This window comes from Emys orbicularis, chromosome 11 (genome assembly GCF_028017835.1).
Source record: "Emys orbicularis isolate rEmyOrb1 chromosome 11, rEmyOrb1.hap1, whole genome shotgun sequence".
In the NCBI taxonomy this organism is placed as follows: Eukaryota; Metazoa; Chordata; order Testudines; family Emydidae; genus Emys; species Emys orbicularis.
Genome location: NC_088693.1, coordinates 20,405,263 through 20,418,470, shown reverse-complemented (window position 1 = coordinate 20,418,470; position 13,208 = coordinate 20,405,263). Strand labels below are relative to the sequence as shown.

The 13,208-nt window shown below is 41.2% G+C and overlaps 1 protein-coding gene across 1 annotated transcript in view; it reads left to right on the top strand.

Moving 5' to 3' along the window:
- The window catches only part of LOC135885737 (von Willebrand factor D and EGF domain-containing protein-like), a 253,396-nt gene that overhangs the window by 227,980 nt on the left and 12,208 nt on the right, over positions 1-13,208 (top strand). The window contains exons 27-28 of the mRNA XM_065413644.1: positions 10,900-10,995; positions 12,200-12,295. Coding sequence (XP_065269716.1) covers positions 10,900-10,995; positions 12,200-12,295 — 192 coding nt within the window. The remainder of the gene's footprint in view (positions 1-10,899; positions 10,996-12,199; positions 12,296-13,208) is intronic.

Here is a 13,208-nt window from a genome sequence, read left to right as displayed (position 1 = left end):
AGCTGGTTGGACAGACAGGTTTTTAAAAATATAGAGACACCCCAAAATTCTGCACATTTCTAATTCTTCCATGAAGTCTGGTAGAAAAATTGGGGCTCAACTCTGTAAACCCATAACCACGAGTCATCACACTGAAGTTGGGTCTCTGTATGTTTGGGTCCCAATCTTTGTAGACAACTTTTTTTTCACTCTAATAGTTCCTGCAGGCAGGATTTATTGTCAAAACACTGCATACAATATAACTCAGTGTTATTCTTCCAACTTTGCTTTCCTCCCCTCTTGATACCATGAGGATGTTGCTTGTCTGAGAGCTAGAGGCAAACTAATTTGGAAATGTGAACTTGTGGGTTTGTGAAATAGCCTTTTGCCAACCACTGTAATATTGTGCAAATCACTAATTTACTGTATCGCATCCTTTCCACGTGGGCCTCTCTAAATTGGAGCCCTATAGATTGTAGAAGCAGGTAGTTTACCAAATTATACCTGCACCAATCTTTTTTTTTTTTTTGACAATTTGTAATATATTGTCAGGAATATCTCCATTCATTAGGCACAACTGACTGAACACTGTGTCACTGGGACAGAGGAAAAGGAAATGGGGGGGGCTCAGTTGTGACTCCTCCTTCATGCCTATGCAGGAGAGTAAATTAGCATAAGGGACCACCTTACTCCCTTGTCCCAGATACTCATATCATAGGTCACAGCACAAGAGGGAGAACAATCTCTGCAGTGCTGCTAGGAGGGAGGGGAACAATCATTGTCACTGATGTGGGTGGAGGGGAGCCAGATATTGGATTCCCCAGAGCAAAGAAGAGAACGGGGACCAGTTTGCATCTGAGGCTCACAATCTCATTGCTGTCTGCTCTTGGGGCAGCAATACTACATGCTGCCCCTTATTCACGGTATGTGGCAAAGCCCTTACTAAACATTTTGTTCTCAGATCTACAGATGTGGTTGTTTACATGGACTTTAATAGGAATTCTGAGCATCTACGGGAGGAAGCTGTCCCTTAATCTGTATATATCAATGTGTGCAAGAATCCACCTGGGTAGGAGTTAAAGTATATGCTGAATAATAGGCCAAAAGTCCTTACTCAGTGTTAACCCATTCTACAGGCAAAACATTCACTGACTTCTATGTGAAGTTTACTTGAGTAAGGACTCTAGAATTTGATCCAATGTTTGCAAATAAAACCAGCAAACCCGATTGCCTAAACAGGACAGTGTCTGCACTCTGCTTTCTCTTTGAAGGCTATGATCAGCTTTAATTGCCAGCTGTCACCAGTTACCACATAGCTCTTTCTAACCAAGCACATTTATTCTTAAAGTGAACGCATAACAGAGAAAACATATTAAAGACAATAAAACTTCCTATACTCATGCTGTACGCCTACCAGAGCTCAAAATTGCCTGCATTTTCTTTTTCTTTGCACGGAAGAAAATAAATTGAGTTGCAGCAAGCATCAACAAAGGCTTAGCCCACTCACAGCAATGAAAACATGTCTAACTGACTGGTCATAATGTACGCACAAAAGCTGCAAAACCAATCAACAGAGGAAAACATAAATGTATAGGAGAATCTTCTGTCACCTCTTATTCATGCATGACAAGAAAGCTGCTGAACAAAACAAATTATATACACATTTCCACAATGCCTCGATGACTTAATGAAATAGAAAGTCAACAATGAAGGGAAAAGTTCTCCAAACCTAAGACTTAAAACAAAATGGGAATAAAAGCTGTGCAGAGAATTCACCTTGATATTCCACATATTATGCATGAAAAGGCTGCAAAGACAGAATAAGTATCATTGTATTCTATTTAAGATACAGTGATGCAATGACACTGAAGTCAATGCAATTTGCAACAGTGTAAGTATGGTATTTTTGCCCATAACCTCTATTGTTGGCAGCTCCTAGTGGAATAATCAATTTAAAATCAATAGATGTATAATTTACACATGTGCATCTGCACGTACACACACTATGTATATAGTGCCTTTCGTTCTGAAGGATCACGTAACACAACATAAACGACATACATATAGGCAGCCCATTACCACTGAAATGAAAATACCTCGAGGGAAACTGCCAGCTGGTAAACAGACAATTAATATAGTGAAGAATAAGGGACATGGAAGGTTAGGGGGAAATCCCCTACCCCTATTAAAATGACCATGGAATCATTAATATCCAGGCAGAGCAGACAAGACCTAGGTGTAAGTTCTTATTCAAGAGCTTTGCACACAGTAAGCTCACTGGAAATCAACTTGTCTGCCCTACCCCCTGATGCTAGAGACAGAGCATGGTCAGCCTTGCCAGGTAACAAACTACAATTAATGAGCTGAGAACGTTGACGAATATGCAACAGGCTTTCAATATATTATATATTGACATGAATGCTCATTTCTCTTCCTGTACCAGGTTTCCATTGCATCACCTTGGTCATTCAGTATCTCATTATCTTTCCCATTTGTAAATAGGGATGGTTTCCTAGTTAAATATCTCTAAAATTATCAGTAAATATATTTGGATATGTTTCAGAACTAAAGGCATAATACAATTAAAGGAAAGCTCCAGGGTCACACAGCTGTTCATTTACTTTAAGTTTTTCTAATCCATAATGTTTGTATTTCAAATAATCATATTTATATAGCACACATCAGTATGGCTCTAGCACCAGCTAGGTGTAACCACAGCTGTGTAGAAGGATGAGGATATTAGGGATGCAAACAACTGTCACCACACCCATCCCAATTACATTTGCAGCTGCTTCTGTGTCTTGTAGCAATTTGTTCTCCTGGAGTGCATCCCTTAGAGCATTCCACAAGATTATTTTCACCATACAGAAAGATAATTTATTGAGAAAGTGGTTAGCAACTCTGTCAGGAAGACATGCAAGGCTAGAGCTAGCGATGCACAGTCCTCACAAGGGTTTGGTTTCGATGAGCATCCAAGAGTTTGGATGCTCTTCTGAATGGTATGACCATGTTGGGTCCATAAAAGGAAATCTTTATGCCACACACACACAAAAAAGTGTTCTTGGCAAAATTTGTGTGGTTTTACATTCTTATTGTGGCCCCACCATCCCAAGGTAGAACTGAGTTGTTTGTTTTACATTATTTAGGCATAAAATTAGTTATCTTATTTACAAAGCCAAATCAATGTGCATAAAAAAAGCTCAGCAACACATACATAAGACTCGTGCAAAACTAGGGCTATGCTACCTTTCAGAGGAATAAAAGGACAAAAGTCCTCAGTGTCCCAAATCCATAACATGCTCTCGAGGGCTGTTTGCATTGGGACCTTCATAGAGACCGATACATTGTTACATCTGTCTACCTAGCGATCTGCTGAGATTCAGTTGGTATACCCAATAAAGGGCAGAATGACACTTTTACCTGAACTGGACCTCAGTTAGTGTCAGGACAGTAAATCCAAAATAATGACACATTAGCCAAAACACACCAGTTTGGATAGAGTCAAAGGTGAAAATGGCATGCAACCAGCTCAAGGCTGTATTTGGAGTATGGAAGCATCCAGCCAAGGCTTTCCTCACTGCAATCAGGAAAATGCTTCCTTTGGGCAGCTTACCTGAGAGAGACTTATCTAGAGAGACGGTGAGCCAGATCTTCAGCTGGTCAATGGAGCTATGCCAACTTACCCCAACCAGAGATTTGGCCCTTCAATTCCTCTCATAGGGAAAAGGACAGTGTTATTTCTGTGAAATTCAAGGTGGCATCACTAAGATATTCTTGTTACCAGAACAGACACTCTCTCCAGTTTTTCTAGTAACAGGCAATGCATGTGATACTCAGAACCAAAGAATTCAAAGTTCCAGTTTTAACACTGATCCCCACCACATTCAAATATGTTGGTTTCATTTCCCCCCCACCTGAGTTCTTTGCTTCCATCTGCATTTCATAACAAGACATGACATCAGAGTTATTTTTGAAGCTGTCCCACACTACGAAGTCTTACTGTCATGCCTCTTCTGTTCTCACTCCTGGTTTTTGTGAATGCTGTAGCAAATCAAGATAAAAACTAAGCAGAAATGGGGAAACACATTAAAATCACATGTGCATGTGCAAGAGTCTACACTGTGACCAGTCAAAACCCCTGCTCCCAAAAACATTAGAAAAGTAACCAGAAAGGTAAAACTGCACTAAGATTTCCTAAAGAAGCCACCTGAAAACCAAATTGACAGTTTTAAGGAACTGTCACTGTTTGCAGATTTATAAATCATGTTTTTTAAAAAAGCAGATTTATTACTCTGATTTAAAGGAATTATTTTAAGTGTGCATCTCAGAATGGGTCTTGTCCTGCCCCCTTACCACTTACATTCATTCTTCTGTAAGTATCACCTGTAAGATATATCCTGACACATTTGCTTGGCCTGCCAGAATAGACATTATTGCTTGGGATTACTTTCTGCCTTCCATCTAGAAGTGGGATGTATCATTCAGATCAATTTTCTCAGCCTCTGCAGGGCAAAGAAACCCAAAGTTGTCTTGAAAAGTATATCTCCCAGTCAGCACAGCTGTGCAGTGCTCTGTCTCCTTATCACCAACTTGATTCGAGATCAGTGATGACAGTAATTACTGTACAAGAGCTAAATAGGCTCTGCATGATCATTTTCAGGAAAGGCTAGTGCCCAGTCCTTCAGTTGCTGCAGTGTTCTCCTAAAACATCCTACATTTAAAGGGTTTGTCATTGTCAAGATTTCAGGGAACTGATTTAATATCGTCTGTCATAACTAAACTTTAGTTTCCTAGGGTAGTTTTAAAGTCTGGGCTATTTGAGCAATACTGTAATCCATCAGAAGGGGATATAAACAATGAAGGGGATACAAGGTGTAATGGGGTGAATGTATCAGAAGTTCTCAACCTGCAGTGTTAGGTTCATCATGAAGAGTTTTCTGTCTGCTCCTTCACACCACCAGTCAGATTCTATGGGCAACAACTGATTTCTATTACTAACTTCAAATTGATCAGGAATTATTAGTTATCACTGACTAATACTGTGACTGTTTGAACAAATAGATATTCTGGGTTACTTATATCACCTGCAGCTATAGGAAAGCATGCCCTGTGCTTCACTTTGCCTCAGGGCTCCTTTGGCTTTGCATAGCAGGAATGTTTTGCTTGACAGTGTTACATTTTAAGGGAGCTGCTATAGAGGTTGAGATTTAAAAAGGGATAATGGAAGTTGTTGGTGGTAAGTATATACAGTCAGCTGGCACTAATGCTGCAGGAGAGGAATAGCTGTTACAGGGAACAGAGTTCCTATGTATCATCTTGCTTGTTCTGGCAACCTATGACTATACAGGAAAAAGAATTGTCTATATCAGTGTGATGGTGTGAGCATTGTCTAGGTCTATGATTTTAATTCCTACATTTATGTTTCTTGCTCCACTAAAATCACTCTTCACCTGAGATGTTGCGTGTGATCATCCCTTTTTCCAAACCTGAATCATCAGCTCCAATAAAGGTTTGTCTTAACCTTAGTAAACCTAACTTAACATAAAGAATATGGCAGTGGGTTTTTAGTTCTGATAACAGTGCCCAGCATTGCCAGCAAGTTGTCTCATATCAGACTCTTTATAGGATTTGATAACCTTACTGTGTGGTTTCTGTGCTTCTGCTCTCACAGAAGAACATGAGAGTTTTCCTATTGACGTCAGTGGGAGCAGGATCAAGCCCAGAGTCTTACTTATTGATTGCCATTTGTCCTGTGTTCAGGATATTGTTATAATACAGGATGTTTTCCTCTAATAGCAATATATCCTTTTTGATTAAAATGAACGAGAAACAGAATGCAGAGTTTCTTGTGACAATCACATTCAGGAGCTTGCACATCTAGGATGGCAATTGTAAAGTAAAGGCTGGTTCCTAATGCAGATGTAAAGCCAATAAACCCCATTGTCTGTGGGTCAGTGTGTTAGACATTTTGTAAGAAAAAAGAAAAACTGAGTCTTTTCAAAGTCATATTAGTGCCCAAGAGGATCAGGATAATTCAGTTTGCTCCCTAGTGTCTGATCATTTATTTAGTTTCCCTATGAGATGCTGTAACTTTTTTGCTTGCTATTTTGAAAATGGCGCTCTTCCACAGAGGCCTAGGGGTGGGACTAAAAAAGATCAAAACTAGTTAAAATGAATAAATGTTGAATTCTGCCTAGTGAGCATGAAAATGGAATTCTAGTTCAGGGTATGTCTATACTACCCACCGGATCGGTGGGCAGCGATCGATCCAGCTGGGGTCGATTTATTGCATCTAGTCTAGATGTGATAAATGAACCCCTGAGTGCTCTCCCGTCAACTCCTGTACTCCACCGCTGCAAGAGGCACAGGCAGAGTCGACGGGGGAGTGGCAGCAGTCGACTCACCGCAGTGAAGACACCACGGTGAGTAGGTCTAAGTACGTCGACTTCAGCTATATTATTCACAGAGCTGAAGTTGCGTAACTTAGATTGATCCCCCCTCTTCCCCCCAGTGTAGACCAGGCCTAAGAAAGTTAAGGGAGGGAAAGTGAGGCAGAAGCGTCAATGGAAGGGGAAAAAAGGAAAGAAAGTTATCTTCATTTACATACAGACTCCTTGTGAGATTGCTATCAAGAAGAGAGAGAGAGAGAGAGGGAGAGCACACACATGAACATAAAGTTAGAAGGGCGCTAGCCCTTCAAAATATATTTGGTCCTGAACTTTCAGCCTTTACTCAAATCAAACTCCCACTGACTTAATTTACACCTGAACTCCCTTGGATTCCAGCTGTTGCCTACATAAGGAGTGGAAGGTCTGGCAGGAGGGAAAAAAACAACCTGAGAGCTTATTGTTGTATTCTCATTGAAAAGTAAGGAAATAGTTATCAATTAATTTTTAAGGAAACCAAAGGAGGTATGTATTGGAATAAAACGTGGACAAATATGGTTAGCACCACATAACATCTATGACAAGTAACCTAACCTAGAAACTACCTGCTAGAGTGTGATTCTTGGGATAAGGTGAGAAGAAAAAGTAGTTAGTAAATTGAATCATGGAGCATTCACTTTTGACAAAGCCCTGCTTAAATGCTTTCTACAATGCTTTTAGTTACCACCCTCGTTCATGGCTTTTTTTGGGTGGGTGGGGGGAGGATCTTCAAGATCCTGTGATGTCTAGAAATTGCATGGTGTGACTGCCTGCTGGGGTTCCCAGAATGTGATCCACTGTGACCCTCTCAGCCTCAGCAACACTCCATCTTGTCTGCCTTGCCAGCAAACTCTTCAAGACTCTGCCAGTCCAAACCATGCCTAGCAGGCAACAATCAGTGAACTCCAGTGCGTCAGTGAATCCTTCTCTGCTGTGCTCAGCCCCTCTTTCTGTAAAACCCACAAAACCTTATCAAGTTCACTGCTCCTTTAAAGTGACAATACGCAGCAGCTTATTAACATAACTGGGGTTGACAAACCCTCCACTTCAGTCAAAGCCCTGAGTTGGTTTATGGTAAAAGTAAAACAAGTTTATTAACAAAAGGACATAGGTTTAAGTGATACCAAGAATAAGAAATAAGGATAGAAATGGTTACAAACAAACAAAAGTAAAAATACCCTTCTAAGAATAAAACTTGTCTTAACAAACTAGTCTTTTGTTCAAAGCAGTTTTTCTCACCATAGTCTTTCTTCCAGCCTTACTGGCGAGACTTTTTGCCAGGACCCAACATACAGAGCACGAAACGCTTGGTTTCTTGGACTCCTTAGGTGAAGGATAATTCACAGGTTCACCCTGGCCTGTTCTTCATAGTTTAGTAAACCTTTGAAATGTTTTCCTCTGAACTATGTCCCCAGATAAAGTACCTTTCCCCTGCTGGGTGTAGATGCCAGGCTATCTGGTGTAAATTCCATGTTGGTTCCTCTCCTACTGGTGATTTTTACAATGTAAATGATCTTCCTGCAATCTCCAATACCCATTGTCTTTGGCCACCCCTGGTTTGATTTACGTAGAAGAGAGACTCAAGCGGGTAGAACCACAGTCCTTTGTCTAGGGAGGGGTAATTTATGCCCTGCCTGCCACATATTTTAAGAACGTAGTTTTCAGCACATATTTGTACTTTTCCATACATCCCCGTACATACACCACACAATAATATTAATGGCCAGCATATTACCAGTTTGCATTTGATACCTTGCATGACATCTTTTAGATACAGCTTCTGACAACAGTGAATTAGGTACACTGGACTAGTCAGGCCAGCTGAAACTCACTGCTGGACACCAGCAAGCCTCTTGCCTTCTGGCATAGGGATGCTCTTACGGTCACATGAGTACAAACGATCTAACTTTTATAGATGGCCCCAAACCAAACCCTGGATCTCACTGCTGTAAACTTTGGGGGAACAGTGTAGTGTCATGGAATCAAAAATAAAGATTTTGCTGCGTGACCGTCTCTTTGTAGCAAGCTAAACGCCACCAAATTAGGGGTGTGTGAAACCCAGAGTCAGATTTTGAGCTCCTATCTACTAAATTCTAAACCTCTAAAATATTTTATAATTAGATTAATAAGTGACTTAATTATAATACAGTACAAGAACTTAGGTTACAAGACTGCTACGGGAGAGACATGAAGCAAACAAAACACGCACCAGGGCCGGCTCTCATATGCTTGGGGTGGCACTTTCCAAGGGGCAGCACTCCGGCTCCTTTTTTTTTTTTTTTTTTTGTGCAAAAAGTGGGGAGCCGGCCCTGAGCGGAGGTGAGCTGTGGCGGTGGGGGGCGCGGGGAGGGCCGCAGGAAGTAACCCGGGGGGGGGGGGGAGGACAGAGGAACTGCTCCCCCTGCAGCTCACCGTCGCTCCACTGCCGCTTGCTCCCCCGAGCGCGCTGCTGCTCCGCTTCTCCCCCCTCCCTCCCAGGCTTGCCGCGCGAATTAGCTGTTTTGCGGCAAGGCTGGAGGGAGAGGGGAGAAGCGGAGCGGCGGCGGCGCGCTCGGGAGCAGGCAGAGCGGAGGTGAGCTGCGGCGGTGGGGGACGTGGGGAGGGCCGCAGGAAGTAACCCTGGTGGGGGGCCAGAGGAACCTCTCCCCCCCCAGCTCACCTCCACTCCACCTCTGCCTCCTCCCCGGAGCGCACCGCCGCTTCGCTTCTCCCCCCACCTTCCCAGACAAACCTGGGAGGGAGAGGTAGGAGGGGAAATGCTGCACGCCCGGGGGAGGAGGCGGGGCCGGGGATTTGGGGAAGGGGTTGGAATGGGGCGGGAGTTGGGGCGGGGCCGGGCTGGTGCGGGAAAAATGTTTTGCTTGGGGCGCCAAAAAACTTGGAGCTGGCCCTGACACACACACACCCCCCAAAGGAAGTTTTTGTTGTCATTGCATCCTGAACTCACCCTGGTTATGACTACCAGTTGCAACACCTGTTGGTATTTTACCAAGAATGCTGACTCATTGTTAGCCCTACCCCTTGACTTTCCCCTCCCTCTCAAAATGACCATGGACCATGACTGTAGTACAAGACAGAGAGGGTGGAGGGAAAAGGAAAGAGAAGAGCAACAGTTTAAGGGCTTGGTCCCTGGAAGTCCCTACCACTTTGAATTTTACCCAGCCAGCAGGTAACCTTGATTCACCTGAGAGCAGATCCCTGTGCTAAAAGATCTGTGCCCTTGGCACAGAGTAATATCAAAGGCTAGGAGGCAACTGAGATCAGTGCAGAAGCACAAAGAGAAGACTACTAGTATGGCTGCATCTGCAGACAAGTGTAAGAAATGGAACAAGTGACTAGGTAAGAAGAGCCATTGAAGCAGTGTGCCCAGTTTAGCGTCCCAGAGACATAGGTAGGATTAGCTTCCCAAACAATCAGAAAATACCAGAGGCAGGCCTGAGAGGAACAGATGGATGTTATCCTTCTATTGCATGATGCATTACTGTATTTTGGACACTATTTTCTCGTAAACAGTTGCAATATTCTTGCTTGGAGGGTTTTTGCATGACTTCATCCTCGACCAGAGACAGTAAAGATTCCTGTTCTTTGCACCAATTTGAGTGGTTTATTTGTAACCCATTAGATGGCAAGGCGGTTGCACAGGATGTGCCAAAGCACTTACATTCCATTTTGTGGTATAGCATCATTTGCACAAGGTCTCAAAGCGTGTTGGTCAGCATATGACCACAGCATTAATATCTAAATCAAACACAACATTTGCAAAATTCTGTGTGGTAGCAGTAGTTTGAAATGCCATGTGATTTAGAGGTTCTAGAGCTCAGCTGTAAAAATACAGAAAAGTAGGAGTTGTGGGGAAAAAAGGTCAAAATTATATAGTTTATCCTGATTGGCGGCAAGCTAAAGATGTGTCTTTATCACATGCACACATTTAGTGAAAAACTAAATATTTGAACTTGTTCTGCAACAATTTTGCTATATTTCAAAACAGATGGGAATACAGCCTTATCTTGTCTTTGCCTTGATTGATAAAATACTAAAAAGTTTTCCTGAAATTGTCTGAAGTTAATCTATTCTTTTCAAGTCCTTTCTGAACCAGATGAATGTCTGAGAACATGTTTTCCAATCAAGAGGTGAAAGCTTTAACAAGAATTTGGCAATCTACAGTAATAAAAGTGGTACTGGTCTGTCTGCAGCTGCCACAGAAGATTTCTTGTTTGCTTTTTCAAGAATCATTGTAATTAATGCCTCTCTCATTTCTCCATTGAGGCAGCTCTTACTGAAGGCTCCTTGAAAGATTTTTTGCACAACGGAGCTCAGCAAATTTTAAAAGGATTTATAGAAGATAGCAAGCCCCAGAGTTTAAGACTTTCACATCCAAATTACTTTTTGTTTTTAATTACAACAACTTAACCTTACAAAATGATGTAAATACTGAAGTAAAGTCTGTCTGAATACGTACCATCAACCATGCTCCTTATTTAATATGTAACTGCAGGTATCTGTGATCCCATGTGCATGAATGGAGGGAAATGTGTAAGCCCAGATGTCTGTGACTGCCCATCTGGTTGGAGGGGCAAGTGGTGTAATAAATGTAAGTATCTCTGCCTCCCATCAAACACAATATTGTGTAGTACATAGGCCAGTCAGAATGAATTGTAATCATTTTTAATATTAGAAAACAATATAGTGAATAGACCTTGTTTTGCTACTTCAGCATTTTACAAAGAAAAACAGTTTTATGTAAAGGTAATACAAAATGACAAATATTTGATGTTTACAAAAAAAGAAAGGTGAGGGGAACCAAGGTTCTATCTCATGCAGCTGTCTGTTATGCATATTTTTATGGAAACTCATTTTTATGGTATTAAACTTGAAGTATTGATTTTAGGTCATAGCAGCTACACATATTTTGTTATATTTTACAGAGAAATGTCATATATTTCAAAATACAGGACTATTTAAAGCCTGTAGTAAAGCCTTCCAAACTGATATACTTTCAAGGTCATCAGATGCATTGCAGTGCATAATTCTGAGACTGATGTGTTCTTACACTAAGCCTACCACATCTCACTGCGGTTTACATAAAAATGCAATTAAAAAAATCACCTTATCTTAAAATGTTTCAGGGAATATTTTCTCTTACATAGTTATTCATTACCATGATGTTGGCGGATAAGCTGAATAAATTTAAGATCAAGATGACACACTGTATGGGAGATGGATTAATGTATTGCCTTTTTCACCCTAGGAGTACTGGTGATGGATAAGGCTTGGGAATCAGCACAATGTTAATTTCAGAGCTGTTCCTAAAGTATAATATTGATCATTTCTTCTCAGTGTATACATATATACATACACATACACACAGAGAATTATAATGTTTTATATATACTATATATACACACATACATATAAAATAATCCTAGTGACAAACATCACTTAAACTGTATTGTGATGTAAATGAACATCACACCCTATTTATTTATAACATCTGATATGGGTGTACCATATATCATACAGAAAGGAGTACTTTAATTTGTTGGTGCCAGGGTACTTGACCTAGTTCTTGGTCCTAGTTCACTTTGAGAGAGCTCTATCTGGGGGGAGGTAATAGCACAGAAATTCAAAATGCTAATTACCTTGTGAAGAAGACTCATTACATTCTTTGAGATTCCACTATTTTGAAAATAACTATGTGAAGCAATTGCCAGCACGTTACCCTCTAAAACAGTTCATGCACATGAGTACATTCATGGATCTTCTCATTTGCCCGCTTTTCATGTTGCTCTTTTCAGCTGTTTGTCTGCAGAAGTGTCTGAATGGTGGAGAATGTATAGGCCCCAGTGTCTGTGCATGCTCTGAAGGATGGATAGGAATGCTGTGCCAGACTCGTAAGTGCTTCTTCAATTAAAACCCTATGATAGCTATCCTTATAAACTGCATATATTTTCCATATATGCAGTGCAGTTGTAGCCATGTCATTCCCAGGATATTCGAGACACGAGGTGGGTGAGGTAATATGTTTGATTGGACCAACTTCTGTTGGGGAGAGACAAGCTTTTGAGCCACACAGAGCTCTTCTTCAGATCTGTGTAAGTTCATCTCTCTCACCTACAGAAGTTGGTCCAATCAAAGATATTACCTCACCTGCCTTGTCTCTCTTATATCCTCCATGATATTTATGTGACTTGAAAAACATGGTAATATATTTAGGATTTAATTCTGCCTCCCTTACTCTCAATGAGTAGTCCCTTATTCCATGTGTAGAACAATTGTTTTCAGTGGGACTACTTGACTCAATTTAAGGGCTTGTGTATATGGTAGGGTAATGCAGCCTACAGAAGTGTGATTTCTAAAGAGCACTAACGTGTTGCATGTTAATTAATCGATGCAGACATTTCTGGTACACACTAGAGGTTCTCTAGTGCACTTTAACATAATACTGTTTGAAACAACATTATTGTAGTGCACACCGGCAGGGTCTACATGCAATTATGATATAAACACACGAGTGTGCTTTAGAAATCATAGGGTGAATTATCCCACCATGTGGACAAGCCCTGAATAGGGGAGATAGAATTAAGCCTTCATTTACTTGAATTGATACTATTTAAAAGGGTAAGAAAATCTTGACATTTCCAAAATGCCAACATGAATACTTTTAAAACAACCCCTTAACTATATTTGTAACGCAAATGCTGCAGCACTGTGCAAACCAGCACACCAGCAGAGTTTCCATGTGCAAAGGGACTGAACAGTGTGGCCCAAGAGGAAGAACGTTGGTTATTTTAAATGTGTCCCTTG